The sequence below is a fragment of the Eucyclogobius newberryi genome, unplaced genomic scaffold (genome assembly GCF_026437365.1).
Source record: "Eucyclogobius newberryi isolate DKJ021-1_F unplaced genomic scaffold, fEucNew1.0.hap1 SCAF_402, whole genome shotgun sequence".
Lineage (NCBI taxonomy): Eukaryota > Metazoa > Chordata > Actinopteri > Gobiiformes > Gobiidae > Eucyclogobius > Eucyclogobius newberryi.
Window position 1 is genome coordinate 30,121 of NW_027316060.1, and position 15,380 is coordinate 45,500.

General features: G+C 55.9%; 1 protein-coding gene across 2 annotated transcripts in view; it reads right to left on the reverse strand.

Moving 5' to 3' along the window:
• LOC140379319 (uncharacterized) overlaps window positions 1-12,418 on the reverse strand; it is a 38,857-nt gene extending 26,439 nt beyond the window's left edge. The window contains exons 1-3 of one of the 2 annotated variants that reach the window (XM_072464182.1): window positions 12,145-12,418; window positions 6,111-6,277; window positions 5,836-5,985 (exon numbers count right to left, since the gene is read on the reverse strand). In XM_072464182.1, coding sequence (XP_072320283.1) covers window positions 5,836-5,985; window positions 6,111-6,132 — 172 coding nt within the window. In that variant the 5' untranslated portion in view covers window positions 6,133-6,277; window positions 12,145-12,418. Of the gene's footprint in view, window positions 1-5,835; window positions 5,986-6,110; window positions 6,278-12,131 lie in introns of both variants that reach the window. The other variant, XM_072464181.1, reaches the window with a different exon arrangement.
• Between the last annotated feature and the right edge of the window lie 2,962 nt (window positions 12,419-15,380).

The window sequence follows — 15,380 nt, forward strand, 5'->3', positions numbered from 1 at the left end:
GTGTGTCATGTCCACAAGGCGTCCTACATGTGTCATGTCCACACGGCGTCCTACATGTGTCATGTCCACACGGCGTCCTACATGTCATGTCCACACGGCGTCCTACATGTCATGTCCACACGGCGTCCTACATGTCATGTCCACACGGCGTCCTACATGTCATGTCCACACGGCGTCCTACATGTCATGTCCACACGGCGTCCTACATGTCATGTCCACACGGCGTCCTACATGTGTCATGTCCACACGGCGTCCTACATGTGTCATGTCCACACGGCGTCCTACATGTGTCATGTCCACACGGCGTCCTACATGTGTCATGTCCACACGGCGTCCTACATGTGTCATGTCCACACGGCGTCCTACATGTGTCATGTCCACACGGCGTCCTACATGTGTCATGTCCACACGGCGTCCTACATGTGTCATGTCCACACGGCGTCCTACATGTGTCATGTCCACACGGCGTCCTACATGTGTCATGTCCACACGGCGTCCTACATGTGTCATGTCCACACGGCGTCCTACATGTGTCATGTCCACACGGCGTCCTACATGTCATGTCCACACGGCGTCCTACATGTCATGTCCACACGGCGTCCTACATGTGTCCACACAGCGTCCTACATGTGTCATGTCCACACAGCGTCCTACGTGTCTCATGTCCACACGGCGTCCTACGTGTGTCATGTCCACACGGCGTCCTACGTGTGTCATGTCCACACAGCGTCCTACATGTGTCATGTCCACACAGCGTCCTACATGTGTCATGTCCACACAGCGTCCTACATGTGTCATGTCCACACAGCGTCCTACATGTGTCATGTCCACACAGCGTCCTACATGTGTCATGTCCACACAGCGTCCTACATGTGTCATGTCCACACAGCGTCCTACATGTGTCATGTCCACACAGCGTCCTACATGTGTCATGTCCACACATGTCATGTCCACACAGCGTCCTACATGTCATGTCCACACAGCGTCCTACATGTCATGTCCACACAGCGTCCTACATGTCATGTCCACACAGCGTCCTACATGTCATGTCCACACAGCGTCCTACATGTCATGTCCACACAGCGTCCTACATGTGTCATGTCCACACGGCGTCTTACATGTCATGTCCACACGGCGTCCTACATGTCTCATGTCCACACGGCGTCCTACATGTGTCATGTCCACACAGCGTCCTACATGTCATGTCCACACGGCGTCCTACATGTGTCATGTCCACACAGCGTCCTACATGTGTCATGTCCACACAGCGTCCTACATGTGTCATGTCCACACAGCGTCCTACATGTGTCATGTCCACACAGCGTCCTACATGTGTCATGTCCACACAGCGTCCTACATGTGTCATGTCCACACAGCGTCCTACATGTGTCATGTCCACACAGCGTCCTACATGTGTCATGTCCACACAGCGTCCTACATGTGTCATGTCCACACAGCGTCCTACATGTGTCATGTCCACACAGCGTCCTACATGTGTCATGTCCACACAGTGTCCTACATGTGTCATGTCCACACAGCGTCCTACATGTGTCATGTCCACACAGCGTCCTACATGTGTCATGTCCACACAGCGTCCTACATGTGTCATGTCCACACAGCGTCCTACATGTGTCATGTCCACACAGTGTCCTACATGTGTCATGTCCACACAGCGTCCTACATGTGTCATGTCCACACAGCGTCCTACATGTGTCATGTCCACACAGCGTCCTACATGTGTCATGTCCACACAGCGTCCTACATGTGTCATGATGTTTTTGACGATGGATTGACAGTGATCAGAACTTTTAGGAGCTTTGGTTACACAATTGACACATTTTTGTATCACAAAAGCTGCGACACAAACACACTTTCGCATTTTGTGATACCGCTTATTCTGAACGCTGTAATGAGCTCTGACAAACGGCTCACTTCAAAGCTCTTCATGTCGTTCTTTCATCTGGTGAAAAATGCTCGTCTTCTGGTGTTTCTGATCTTGAACGTGGCGTTAGGTCGAGTCAGTCTCATAAGTTCATGTTAGTTTCATTATGACAATGATGAAAACTATGAGGAAAGACACAAACTGGGCCAGTGAGAGCGGACACGCCCTTCAGCAGGTTTCTACTGTCACGCGGGCCACGCCCTCACGCCGCTTTAGAGACGACGCACACGAGACACAAACGGGCCACGCCCTCACGCCGCTTTAGAGACGACACACACGAGACACAAACGGGCCACGCCCTCACGCCGCTTTAGAGACGACGCACACGAGACACAAACGGGCCACGCCCTCACGCCGCTTTAGAGACGACGCACACGAGACACAAACGGGCCACGCCCTCACGCCGCTTTAGAGACGACGCACACGAGACACAAACGGGCCACGCCCTCACGCCGCTTTAGAGACGACGCACACGAGACACAAACGGGCCACGCCCTCACGCCGCTTTAGAGACGACACACACGAGACACAAACGGGCCACGCCCTCACGCCGCTTTAGAGACGACACACACGAGACACAGCAGACTGAGCTTTTACTAAAGCCAAAGAGCAGGAGAATCTCCATCATTTATGTTCTATAAGGACACGGCACAAAGAAGAGCTGCAAGATGGAGGACACAAGAGGTCCAACTGAGGGGAGGAGCTCGGGGTACAGCCGCTGCTCTTCCAGCTTATGCCTCCGTGTGGAGGTGTTCATGTCCCAAGGGGAAGAGGCCCTAGGGTAGACCCAGGACACGCTGGAGGGACTACGTCTCTGTCTCTATAGAGATCATTCACCAACGTCACAAAACCACGTGATCGCATACGTTGCCGCCCCCTTGTCCGTCCAGAGTTGCGTTCCTTTGCACTGATAGAGCGTGGAAAGTGATCTCAAAAGTAAATGATGAGTCCACAAACTCCTTGGATGAGCTACACAGAGGTCAATATTTAGATCAATCAACTCAGATCCATATTTGATGCCTAAATCACAGTCTTTGGGATGTCTTGTACCCCGGACATTATCCAAACCTTCTGGTCCCATGGTTCACAAGTCCCAATTTTGAACAGAGGGTCAACGCCTAAATAAAACCGATGTTAATTCTACAGCGTTAATTCTCCGGACCTGGTGGAGCGTGGGGGGATCATGGTGGAGCGTGGGGGATCATGGTGGAGCGTGGGGGATCATGGTGGAGCGTGGGGGATCATGGTGGAGCGTGGTGGAGCGTGGGGGGGATCCTGGTGGAGCGTGGGGGGATCATGGTGGAGCGTGGGGGATCATGGTGGAGCGTGGGGGATCATGGTGGAGCGTGGGGGATCATGGTGGAGCGTGGTGGAGCGTGGGGGGGATCCTGGTGGAGCGTGGGGGGATCATGGTGGAGCGTGGGGGATCATGGTGGAGCGTGGGGGATCATGGTGGAGCGTGGTGGAGCGTGGGGGGGATCCTGGTGGAGCGTGGGGGGATCATGGTGGAGCGTGGGGGATCATGGTGGAGCGTGGGGGATCATGGTGGAGCGTGGGGGATCATGGTGGAGCGTGGTGGAGCGTGGGGGGGATCCTGGTGGAGCGTGGGGGGATCATGGTGGAGCGTGGGGGATCATGGTGGAGCGTGGGGGATCATGGTGGAGCGTGGTGGAGCGTGGGGGGGATCCTGGTGGAGCGTGGGGGGGATCCTGGTGGAGCGTGGGGGGGATCCTGGTGGAGTGTGGGGGATCATGGTGGAGTGTGGGGGGATCATGGTGGAGCGTGGGGGATCATGGTGGAGCGTGGGGGATCATGGTGGAGCGTGGGGGGGATCCTGGTGGAGTGTGGGGGGATCATGGTGGAGCGTGGGGGATCATGGTGGAGTGTGGGGGGATCATGGTGGAGCGTGGGGGATCATGGTGGAGCGTGGGGGATCATGGTGGAGCGTGGGGGATCATGGTGGAGCGTGGGGGATCATGGTGGAGCGTGGTGGAGCGTGGGGGGGATCCTGGTGGAGTGTGGGGGGGATCCTGGTGGAGCGTGGGGGGGATCCTGGTGGAGCGTGGGGGGGATCCTGGTGGAGCGTGGGGGGATCCTGGTGGAGTGTGGGGGGGATCCTGGTGGAGTGTGGGGGGATCGTGGGGGGATCATGGTGGAGCGTGGGGGGGATCCTGGTGGAGCGTGGGGGGGATCCTGGTGGAGTGTGGGGGGATCCTGGTGGAGTGTGGGGGGGATCCTGGTGGAGCGTGGGGGGATCATGGTGGAGCGTGGTGGAGCGTGGGGGGGATCCTGGTGGAGCGTGGGGGGGATCCTGGTGGAGTGTGGGGGGATCGTGGGGGGATCATGGTGGAGCGTGGTGGAGCGTGGGGGGGATCCTGGTGGAGCGTGGGGGGGATCCTGGTGGAGCGTGGGGGGATCCTGGTGGAGCGTGGGGGGATCCTGGTGGAGCGTGGGGGGATCCTGGTGGAGTGTGGGGGGATCCTGGTGGAGTGTGGGGGGGATCATGGTGGAGCGTGGTGGAGCGTGGGGGGGATCCTGGTGGAGCGTGGGGGGGATCCTGGTGGAGCGTGGGGGGGATCCTGGTGGAGCGTGGGGGGATCCTGGTGGAGCGTGGGGGGATCCTGGTGGAGTGTGGGGGGATCCTGGTGGAGTGTGGGGGGGATCCTGGTGGAGCGTGGGGGGATCCTGGTGGAGTGTGGGGGGATCGTGGGGGGATCCTGGTGGAGCGTGGGGGGGATCCTGGTGGAGCGTGGGGGGATCCTGGTGGAGCGTGGGGGGGATCCTGGTGGAGCGTGGGGGGATCCTGGTGGAGCGTGGGGGGGATCCTGGTGGAGCGTGGGGGGATCCTGGTGGAGCGTGGGGGGATCCTGGTGGAGCGTGGGGGGATCCTGGTGGAGTGTGGGGGGATCGTGGGGGGATCCTGGTGGAGCGTGGGGGGGATCCTGGTGGAGCGTGGGGGGATCCTGGTGGAGCGTGGGGGGGATCCTGGTGGAGCGTGGGGGGGATCCTGGTGGAGCGTGGGGGGGATCCTGGTGGAGCGTGGGGGGATCCTGGTGGAGCGTGGGGGGGATCCTGGTGGAGCGTGGGGGGATCTTGGTGGAGCGTGGGGGGATCCTGGTGGAGTGTGGGGGGATCGTGGGGGGATCCTGGTGGAGTGTGGGGGGATCGTGGGGGGATCCTGGTGGAGCGTGGGGGGGATCCTGGTGGAGCGTGGGGGGATCCTGGTGGAGCGTGGGGGGGATCCTGGTGGAGCGTGGGGGGGATCCTGGTGGAGCGTGGGGGGGATCCTGGTGGAGCGTGGGGGGATCCTGGTGGAGCGTGGGGGGGATCCTGGTGGAGCGTGGGGGGATCTTGGTGGAGCGTGGGGGGATCCTGGTGGAGTGTGGGGGGATCGTGGGGGGATCCTGGTGGAGTGTGGGGGGATCGTGGGGGGATCCTGGTTGAGCGTGGGGGGATCATGGGGGGATCCTGGTGGAGCGTGGGGGGGATCCTGGTGGAGCGTGGGGGGATCATGGGGGGATCCTGGTGGAGCGTGGGGGGATCATGGGGGGATCCTGGTGGAGCGTGGGGGGATCATGGGGGGGATCCTGGTGGAGCGTGGGGGGATCATGGGGGGGATCCTGGTGGAGCGTGGGGGGATCATGGGGGGGATCCTGGTGGAGCGTGGGGGGATCCTGGTGGAGCGTGGGGGGCGTCGTGTGACGTCACGTGAATGACCTCTATTGCTGTTCACATGTTTCTCTCTTGACACAAACACGTCCCCCAGTGGTGGGACTGGGACACAAAAACACGTCCCCAGGTGGTGGGACACAAACACGCCCCCCGGTGGTGGGACACAAACACGCCCCCCGGTGGTGGGACACAAACACGCCCCCCGGTGGTGGGACACGTACCTTTCTTGACCTCGGCGATGACTCGCTCGGTGACTGTCGCCCTCTTTGCTTCTCGACTTTCCAGGTTCACTCGATCTTTCTGCTTCTTTTTACTGGAGGTGTGGTCCATCGGCCCCGCCCTCTGCTGGGACCTGCCCCCTCCGCTGCCCCCTACAGGACAAACAAGATGAATCATGGGGTTTTCTGATGTTCAAATAAGATCCTATTCAGACTAGGGCTAATCGATTCTACAAACACAGGCTCCTTTAGCGGACAGTAGACTCTTTAGGCTGTACCTCCTCCTGCTGGGCGGTCCATCCTCAGGCACTTGGCGCTCAGTGGGCGCCCGTCGCCGCTCTCGCTTCCACTGCTGGGCTCTGAATCCGAGGGTTGCCTCTTTCTGCCCGGGCCGGCTATTTTGGCGATGATTCTGGTGTGAACTCTTCCAGAGCCGAATCAGGACCTGAAAGATGAGAAGGGTTTAAGCAGCTTAAAAAGATTTACCAACGTTGTGGGGCGGGGCCCATTATTCAGCCCAGAAGGTCCAAGAAATACTGCATGTACTGCGAGTACTGCATGTACTGCAAGTACTGCATGTACTGCGAGTACTGCAAGTACTGCGAGTACTGCATGTACTGCATGTACTGCAAGTACTGCGAGTACTGCAAGTACTGCAAGTACTGCATGTACTGCATGTACTGCGAGTACTGCAAGTACTGGAACACCAGACAGTGGCGCAGCTGCACAAGCAGAACATTACAGTCCGTGTCTCATCTGAGCCTAAACCGAAGAAAACAGTTCAGTTTGCATGTTCTGCTTCATAAGAACAGTTCAGTTTGCATGTATGTTCTGCTTCATAAGAACAGTTTTCAGTTTGCATGTTCTGCTTCATAAGAACAGTCTTCAGTTTGCATGTTCTGCTTCATAAGAACAGTCTTCAGTTTGCATGTTCTGCTTCATAAGAACAGTCTTCAGTTTGCATGTTCTGCTTCATAAGAACGGTCTTCAGTTTGAATGTTCTGCTTCATAAGAACAGTCTTCAGTTTGAATGTTCTGCTTCATAAGAACAGTTCAGTTTGAATGTTCTGCTTCATAAGAACAGTCTTCAGTTTGCATGTTCTGCTTCATAAGAACAGTCTTCAGTTTGCATGTTCTGCTTCATAAGAACAGTCTTCAGTTTGCATGTTCTGCTTCATAAGAACAGTCTTCAGTTTGCATGTTCTGCTTCATAAGAACAGTCTTCAGTTTGCATGTTCTGCTTCATGAGAACAGTCTTCAGTTTGCATGTTCTGCTTCATAAGAACAGTCTTCAGTTTGCATGTTCTGCTTCATAAGAACAGTCTTCAGTTTGCATGTTCTGCTTCATAAGAACAGTCTTCAGTTTGCATGTTCTGCTTCATAAGAACAGTCTTCAGTTTGCATGTTCTGCTTCATAAGAACAGTCTTCAGTTTGCATGTTCTGCTTCATAAGAACAGTCTTCAGTTTGCATGTTCTGCTTCATAAGAACGGTTCAGTTTGCATGTTCTGCTTCATAAGAACAGTTCAGTTTGCATGTTCTGCTTCATAAGAACAGTTCAGTTTGCATGTTGTGCTTCATAAGAACAGTTCAGTTTGCATGTTGTGCTTCATAAGAACAGTCTTCAGTTTGCATGTTCTGCTTCATAAGAACAGTTCAGTTTGCATGTTCTGCTTCATAAGAACAGTCTTCAGTTTGAATGTTATGCTTCATAAGAACAGTCTTCAGTTTGCATGTTCTGCTTCATAAGAACAGTCTTCAGTTTGAATGTTCTGCTTCATAAGAACAGTCTTCAGTTTGCATGTTCTGCTTCATAAGAACAGTCTTCAGTTTGCATGTTCTGCTTCATAAGAACAGTTCAGTTTGCATGTTCTGCTTCATAAGAACAGTTCAGTTTGCATGTTCTGCTTCATAAGAACAGTCTTCAGTTTGCATGTTCTGCTTCATAAGAACAGTTCAGTTTGAATGTTCTGCTTCATAAGAACAGTCTTCAGTTTGCATGTTCTGCTTCATAAGAACAGTTCAGTTTGCATGTTCTGCTTCATAAGAACAGTTCAGTTTGCATGTTCTGCTTCATAAGAACAGTTCAGTTTGCATGTTCTGCTTCATAAGAACAGTCTTCAGTTTGCATGTTCTGCTTCATAAGAACAGTCTTCAGTTTGCATGTTCTGCTTCATAAGAACAGTCTTCAGTTTGCATGTTCTGCTTCATAAGAACAGTCTTCAGTTTGCATGTTCTGCTTCATAAGAACAGTCTTCAGTTTGCATGTTCTGCTTCATAAGAACAGTCTTCAGTTTGAATGTTCTGCTTCATAAGAACAGTTCAGTTTGAATGTTCTGCTTCATAAGAACAGTCTTCAGTTTGAATGTTCTGCTTCATAAGAACAGTCTTCAGTTTGAATGTTCTGCTTCATAAGAACAGTCTTCAGTTTGCATGTTCTGCTTCATAAGAACAGTCTTCAGTTTGCATGTTCTGCTTCATAAGAACAGTCTTCAGTTTGCATGTTCTGCTTCATAAGAACAGTCTTCAGTTTGCATGTTCTGCTTCATAAGAACAGTTCAGTTTGCATGTTCTGCTTCATAAGAACAGTTCAGTTTGCATGTTCTGCTTCATAAGAACAGTCTTCAGTTTGCATGTTCTGCTTCATAAGAACAGTTCAGTTTGCATGTTCTGCTTCATAAGAACAGTTCAGTTTGCATGTTCTGCTTCATAAGAACAGTCTTCAGTTTGCATGTTCTGCTTCATAAGAACAGTCTTCAGTTTGCATGTTCTGCTTCATAAGAACAGTCTTCAGTTTGCATGTTCTGCTTCATAAGAACAGTTCAGTTTGAATGTTCTGCTTGGCCCTGCTTCAAGTTACATCTTCTGCTTTACCCGAGGCCGGGTCGCGGGGGCATCAGTCTGAGCAGGGACTCCCAGACTTCCCTCTCCCCAGACACTTCCTCCTGCTCCTCCCGGGGCGTCCCCAGACCAGCCCAGAGACATAGTCCCTCCAGCGTGTCCTGGGTCTTCCCCGCGAGGCTTCGGAACAGATGCCCGAGCCACCATCTTGTCCTTTGGGTCATTAAAGCTCATGACCATAGGTCAGGGCAGGACGGAGTGACCGGTGACACAAGACACAGTGCCTGAAGTCGAGACGTGAAAACTACAATATGATGAGATCATGGGTTCGATTCCCGGGCCAGACTCTGCAGCTCAAAGGATTTAAGAGTGATACTCGAGTAATGCAAATACTTCTCCTTCTGTTTCCATTGTAAATGTAACTTTATTTAAATGTAACTTTAACAGGTTTATGTTTATGGGACTCTTATTGTGACACAGGAAGTGACATCAGCGACACAAGAAGCTTTCTGCCATCTCACCTGAGCTACACACGACCAGCACTTTGAACCTCCTGATCCAGGTCTTCTTCTGATCCAGGTCTTCTTCTGATCCAGGTCTTCTTCTGATCCAGGTCTTCTTCTGATCCAGGTCTTCTTCTGATCCAGGTCTTCTTCTGATCCAGGTCTTCTTCTGATCCAGGTCTTCTTCTGATCCAGGTCTTCTCTTCTTCACTCCATATTAGACCAGACCTTCTCAAAAAAGTACTGCTGTAAGTACTGCTGTAAGTACTGCTGTAAGTACTGCTGTAGGTACTGCTGTAAGTACTGCTGTAGGTACTGCTGTAGGTACTGCTGTAAGTACTGCTGTAAGTACTGCTGTAGGTACTGCTGTAGGTACTGCTGTAAGTACTGCTGTAGGTACTGCTGTAGGTACTGATGTAAGTACTGATGTAAGTACTGCTGTAGGTACTGCTGTAAGTACTGATGTAGGTACTGCTGTAAGTACTGCTGTAGGTACTGATGTAAGTACTGCTGTAGGTACTGCTGTAAGTACTGCTGTAGGTACTGCTGTAGGTACTGCTGTAGGTACTGCTGTAAGTACTGCTGTAGGTACTGATGTAAGTACTGCTGTAGGTACTGCTGTAAGTACTGCTGTAGGTACTGCTGTAAGTACTGCTGTAGGTACTGCTGTAGGTACTGCTGTAAGTACTGCTGTAGGTACTGCTGTAAGTACTGCTGTAAGTACTGCTGTAGGTACTGCTGTAGGTACTGCTGTAAGTACTGCTGTAGGTACTGCTGTAGGTACTGCTGTAGGTACTGCTGTAAGTACTGCTGTAGGTACTGCTGTAGGTACTGCTGTAGGTACTGCTGTAAGTACTGCTGTAAGTACTGCTGTAGGTACTGCTGTAGGTACTGCTGTAAGTACTGCTGTAAGTACTGCTGTAAGTACTGCTGTAGGTACTGCTGTAGGTACTGCTGTAGGTACTGCTGTAGGTACTGCTGTAAGTACTGATGTAGGTACTGATGTAAGTACTGCTGTAAGTACTGATGTAAGTACTGCTGTAGGTACTGCTGTAGGTACTGCTGTAGGTACTGCTGTAGGTACTGCTGTAAGTACTGCTGTAGGTACTGCTGTAAGTACTGCTGTAAGTACTGCTGTAGGTACTGCTGTAGGTACTGCTGTAAGTACTGCTGTAAGTACTGCTGTAAGTACTGCTGTAGGTACTGCTGTAGGTACTGCTGTAGGTACTGCTGTAGGTACTGCTGTAAGTACTGATGTAAGTACTGATGTAAGTACTGCTGTAAGTACTGCTGTAAGTACTGCTGTAAGTACTGATGTAAGTACTGATGTAGGTACTGCTGTAAGTACTGCTGTAAGTACTGCTGTAAGTACTGCTGTAGGTACTGCTGTAGGTACTGCTGTAGGTACTGCTGTAGGTACTGCTGTAAGTACTGCTGTAAGTACTGCTGTAAGTACTGCTGTAAGTACTGCTGTAAGTACTGCTGTAAGTACTGCTGTAGGTACTGCTGTAGGTACTGCTGTAAGTACTGCTGTAAGTACTGATGTAAGTACTGATGTAAGTACTGCTGTAAGTACTGCTGTAAGTACTGCTGTAAGTACTGCTGTAAGTACTGCTGTAAGTACTGCTGTAGGTACTGCTGTAAGTACTGCTGTAAGTACTGCTGTAAGTACTGCTGTAAGTACTGCTGTAAGTACTGCTGTAAGTACTGCTGTAAGTACTGCTGTAGGTACTGCTGTAAGTACTGCTGTAAGTACTGCTGTAAGTACTGCTGTAGGTACTGCTGTAGGTACTGCTGTAAGTACTGCTGTAAGTACTGCTGTAGGTACTGCTGTAAGTACTGCTGTAGGTACTGCTGTAAGTACTGCTGTAAGTACTGCTGTAGGTACTGCTGTAAGTACTGCTGTAAGTACTGCTGTAAGTACTGCTGTAGGTACTGCTGTAAGTACTGCTGTAGGTACTGCTGTAAGTACTGCTGTAAGTACTGCTGTAAGTACTACGTTTCAAGAAGACGTACTCAGCATATTTGCATTTACGTACGTGTATTTTACGTGCATTTAGCGCCACCTCCTCGTCACAGTCTTTTTCTTCTGCCAGACTTTATTCCTCAGACTATTCCACCCAGACTGCCTTATGCGTGGATCTGACTCGTACCTCTGCCTTTATGATTCATCGTCTTCAAAGTCCAAGGGCTCAAAGTGAACGGAATGGAGCGGACGCAGGTTCTTTAGCATAAGAGCGACGTGGTCACATGAGCGTCAGGAGCGGCGAGAAGGTCAGAACTGATGGTCAAGAGTTCAGTGTCATTCAACCACCGTCAGAGCCAGAACAAGGATGACCATGTGTCCGGCTCATCACCGTGGCAACACTTTTATCCTTATGAGCGTTTATTTCTCCTTCTGCAGCACAAACATGAACTGTAGCTGCAACTGGACAGAGCCGTGCTAACGTGACAGGCCCAGGTCACAGCGCGGTGTCAGATGACCTTTGACCTTTGTTAGATAACACTCACGTCACAAATGAAACCAAAACCAAACAGTCATGTCATGTCATGTCATATATATATATATATATATATTTATTTATTTCTGCCCTGTCTTGCGTGTCACGTGAGCAGGTTAAACGTGTTTCGTGCTCGAGACTCACAAATAAACAAATGACGTGAACATGAGACATTATGACGTTATTTCACGTTGAACACGATCTGAAACACCACGTGACACAGCGAAAGCACGAAATACACGTTATAACTATAAAGATGACGTTTGTGTTCGGAAGAGTTTAAGGAGATTACGGCTTTTCTTCCAGAAGCTACAGCTGAAGCTAACGTTAGCTCTTGTGTATGCTAATGCTAATGCTAGCGGAGGCACAGTTTGGACATAAAACACTTTGACCGCGACATTAAACCGTGACATGCGTCTGACCAGCGGCTCTGTTCGGAGCTGGACCCGGGGAACACGCGTCACTTACGGGGGGACAGTGTGGAGACGAAGGCCGGAGCACCGCAGCTGATCCCCGGGGCTGTGAGCCGCTTTCCGCCGCAGGCCGCAGCTCCTCCGCCGCTCCGGGACGTGGAGCTCCGGGACGTGGAGCTCCGGGACTCGGGACCACGCGCGTTACCCGGGGCTCGGGCGGCACATTTTCCTCCCGCGGGTAAATTAACAGTTTGTCATTAGTTTGAGTTTAGTCCTTTAATGTGTGGAGCGGGAGCGCGCACTCTGCCGGCTGCGCGGTCACGTCTTCTTCTTCTTCTTCTTCTTGTGGTTCCTTGGCGCGCGGCAGTAGGTGCATTACCGCCCCCTGCTGGGCTGGAGTAGCGCCCCCTGCTGGTCTGGAGTACACTTCAGTACAGTCCCACCTTCCTCTTCAGTTTGATCTCCTTTAGGAGCTTTAATAAAGCCTCACGTTCCCCGTCTGGTCTTTTCAGTATAATATACTTATTATGTCTTAAACTGAACACTTCGTCTGCATCGTACCTCCTCCTGCATCGTACCTCCTCCTGCATCGTACCTCCTCCTGCATCGTACCTCCTCCTGCATCGCTGACACGTTCCACTGTCTTTAGGCCCCCTCCCTCCCCCCTCTCCCCCCCTCCCTCCCCCCGTAGGCCCCCTCCCTCCCCCCGTAGGCCCCCTCCCTCCCCCGTAGGCCCCCTATCTCCCCCCTCTCCCCCCCGTAGGCCCCCTCTCTCCCCCCTAGGCCCCCCTCTCTCCCCCCATAGGCCCCCTCTCTCCCCCCGTAGGCCCCCCTCTCCCCCTCTCTCCCCCGTAGGCCCCCCTCTCTCCCCCCGTAGGCCCCCTCCCTCCCTCCGTAGGCCCCCTATCTCCCCCCTATCTCCCCCGTAGGCCCCCTCTCTCCCCCCTCTCCCCCCGTAGGCCCCCTCTCTCCCCCAGCTCTCCCCCCGTAGGCCCCCTCCCTTCCCCCGTAGGCCCCCCTCTCTCCCCCCGTAGGCCCCCTCCCTCCCCCCGTAGGCCCCCTATCTCCCCCCTATCTCCCCCGTAGGCCCCCTCTCTCCCCCCTCTCCCCCCGTAGGCCCCCTCTCTCCCCCCTCTCTCCCCCCGTAGGCCCCCTCTCTCCCCCAGCTCTCCCCCCGTAGGCCCCCTCCCTTCCCCCGTAGGCCCCCCTCTCTCCCCCCGTAGGCCCCCTCCCCCCGTAGGCCCCCCTCTCTCCCCCCGTAGGCCCCCCTCTCCCCCGTAGGCCCCTCTCTCCCTCCGTAGGCCCCCCTCTCTCCCCCCTCTATCCCCCCGTAGGCCCCTCTCTCCCCCGTAGGCCCCCTCTCTCCCCCCTCTCTCCCCCCGTAGGCCCCCCTCTCCCCCGTAGGCCCCCTCTCTCCCCCCTCTCTCCCTCCGTAGGCCCCCTCTCTCCCCCCTCTCTCCCCCGTAGGCCCCCTCTCTCCCCCTCTCCCCCCCCGTAGGCCCCCTCTCCCCCGTAGGCCCCCCCTCTCCCCCCTCTCTCCCTCCGTAGGCCCCCTCTCTCCCCCTCTCTCCCCCCGTAGGCCCCTCTCTCCCTCCGTAGGCCCCCTCTCTCCCCCCTCTCTCCCCCCGTAGGCCCCCCTCTCCCCCGTAGGCCCCCTCTCTCCCCCCTCTCTCCCTCCGTAGGCCCCCCCTCTCCCCCTCTCTCCCCCCGTAGGCCCCTCTCTCCCTCCGTAGGCCCCCTCTCTCCCCCCTCTCTCCCCCCGTAGGCCCCTCTCTCCCTCCGTAGGCCCCCTCTCTCCCCCTCTCTCCCCCCGTAGGCCCCTCTCTCCCTCCGTAGGCCCCCTCTCTCCCCCCTCTCTCCCCCCGTAGGCCCCTCTCTCCCCCGTAGGCCCCCTCTCTCCCCCCTCTCTCCCCCCGTAGGCCCCCCTCTCCCCCGTAGGCCTCCCTCTCTCCCCCCGTAGGCCCCCCTCTCCCCCGTAGGCCCCTCTCTCCCTCCGTAGGCCCCCCTCTCTCCCCCTCTATCCCCCCGTAGGCCCCTCTCTCCCCCGTAGGCCCCCTCTCTCCCCCCTCTCCCCCCCGTAGGCCCCTCTCTCCCCCGTAGGCCCCCTCTCTCCCCCCTCCCTCCCCCCGTAGGCCCCCCTCTCCCCCGTAGGCCCCCTCTCTCCCCCTCTCTCCCTCCGTAGGCCCCCTCTCTCCCCCTCTCTCCCCCGTAGGCCCCCTCTCTCCCCCTCTCTCCCCCCGTAGGCCCCCCTCTCCCCCGTAGGCCCCCCCTCTCTCCCTCCGTAGGCCCCCTCTCTCCCCCTCTCTCCCCCGTAGGCCCCTCTCTCCCTCCGTAGGCCCCCTCTCTCCCCCCTCTCTCCCCCCGTAGGCCCCCCTCTCCCCCGTAGGCCCCCTCTCCCCCCCTCTCTCCCTCCGTAGGCCCCCTCTCTCCCCCTCTCTCCCCCCGTAGGCCCCTCTCTCCCTCCGTAGGCCCCCTCTCCCCCCCCTCTCTCCCCCCGTAGGCCCCTCTCTCCCTCCGTAGGCCCCCTCTCTCCCCCTCTCTCCCCCCGTAGGCCCCTCTCTCCCTCCGTAGGCCCCCTCTCTCCCCCCTCTCTCCCCCCGTAGGCCCCCCTCTCCCCCGTAGGCCCCCTCTCTCCCCCCTCTCACCCCCCGTAGGCCCCCCTCTCCCCCGTAGGCCCCCTCTCTCCCCCTCTCTCCCTCCGTAGGCCCCCTCTCTCCCCCCTCTCTCCCCCGTAGGCCCCCTCTCTCCCCCTCTCTCCCCCCGTAGGCCCCCCTCTCCCCCGTAGGCCCCCCCTCTCCCCCCTCTCTCCCTCCGTAGGCCCCCTCTCTCCCCCTCTCTCCCCCCGTAGGCCCCCCTCTCCCCCGTAGGCCCCCTCTCTCCCCCCTCTCTCCCCCCGTAGGCCCCTCTCTCCCCCCGTAGGCCCCTCTCTCCCTCCGTAGGCCCCCTCTCTCCCCCCTCTCTCCCCCCGTAGGCCCCTCTCTCCCCCCGTAGGCCCCTCTCTCCCTCCGTAGGCCCCCTCTCTCCCCCTCTCTCCCCCCTCTCTCCCCCCGTAGGCCCCTCTCTCCCCCCGTAGGCCCCCCTCTCCCCCCTCTCTCCCCCGTAGGCCCCCTCTCTCCCCCCTCTCTCCCCCCGTAGGCTCCCCTCTCCCCCGTAGGCCCCCCTCTCTCCCCCCGTAGGCCCCCCTCTCCCCCGTAGGCCCCTCTCTCCCTCCGTAGGCCCCCCTCTCTCCCCCTCTCTCCCCCCGTAGGCCCCCCTCTCCCCCGTAGGCCCCCTCTCTCCCCCCTCTCTCCC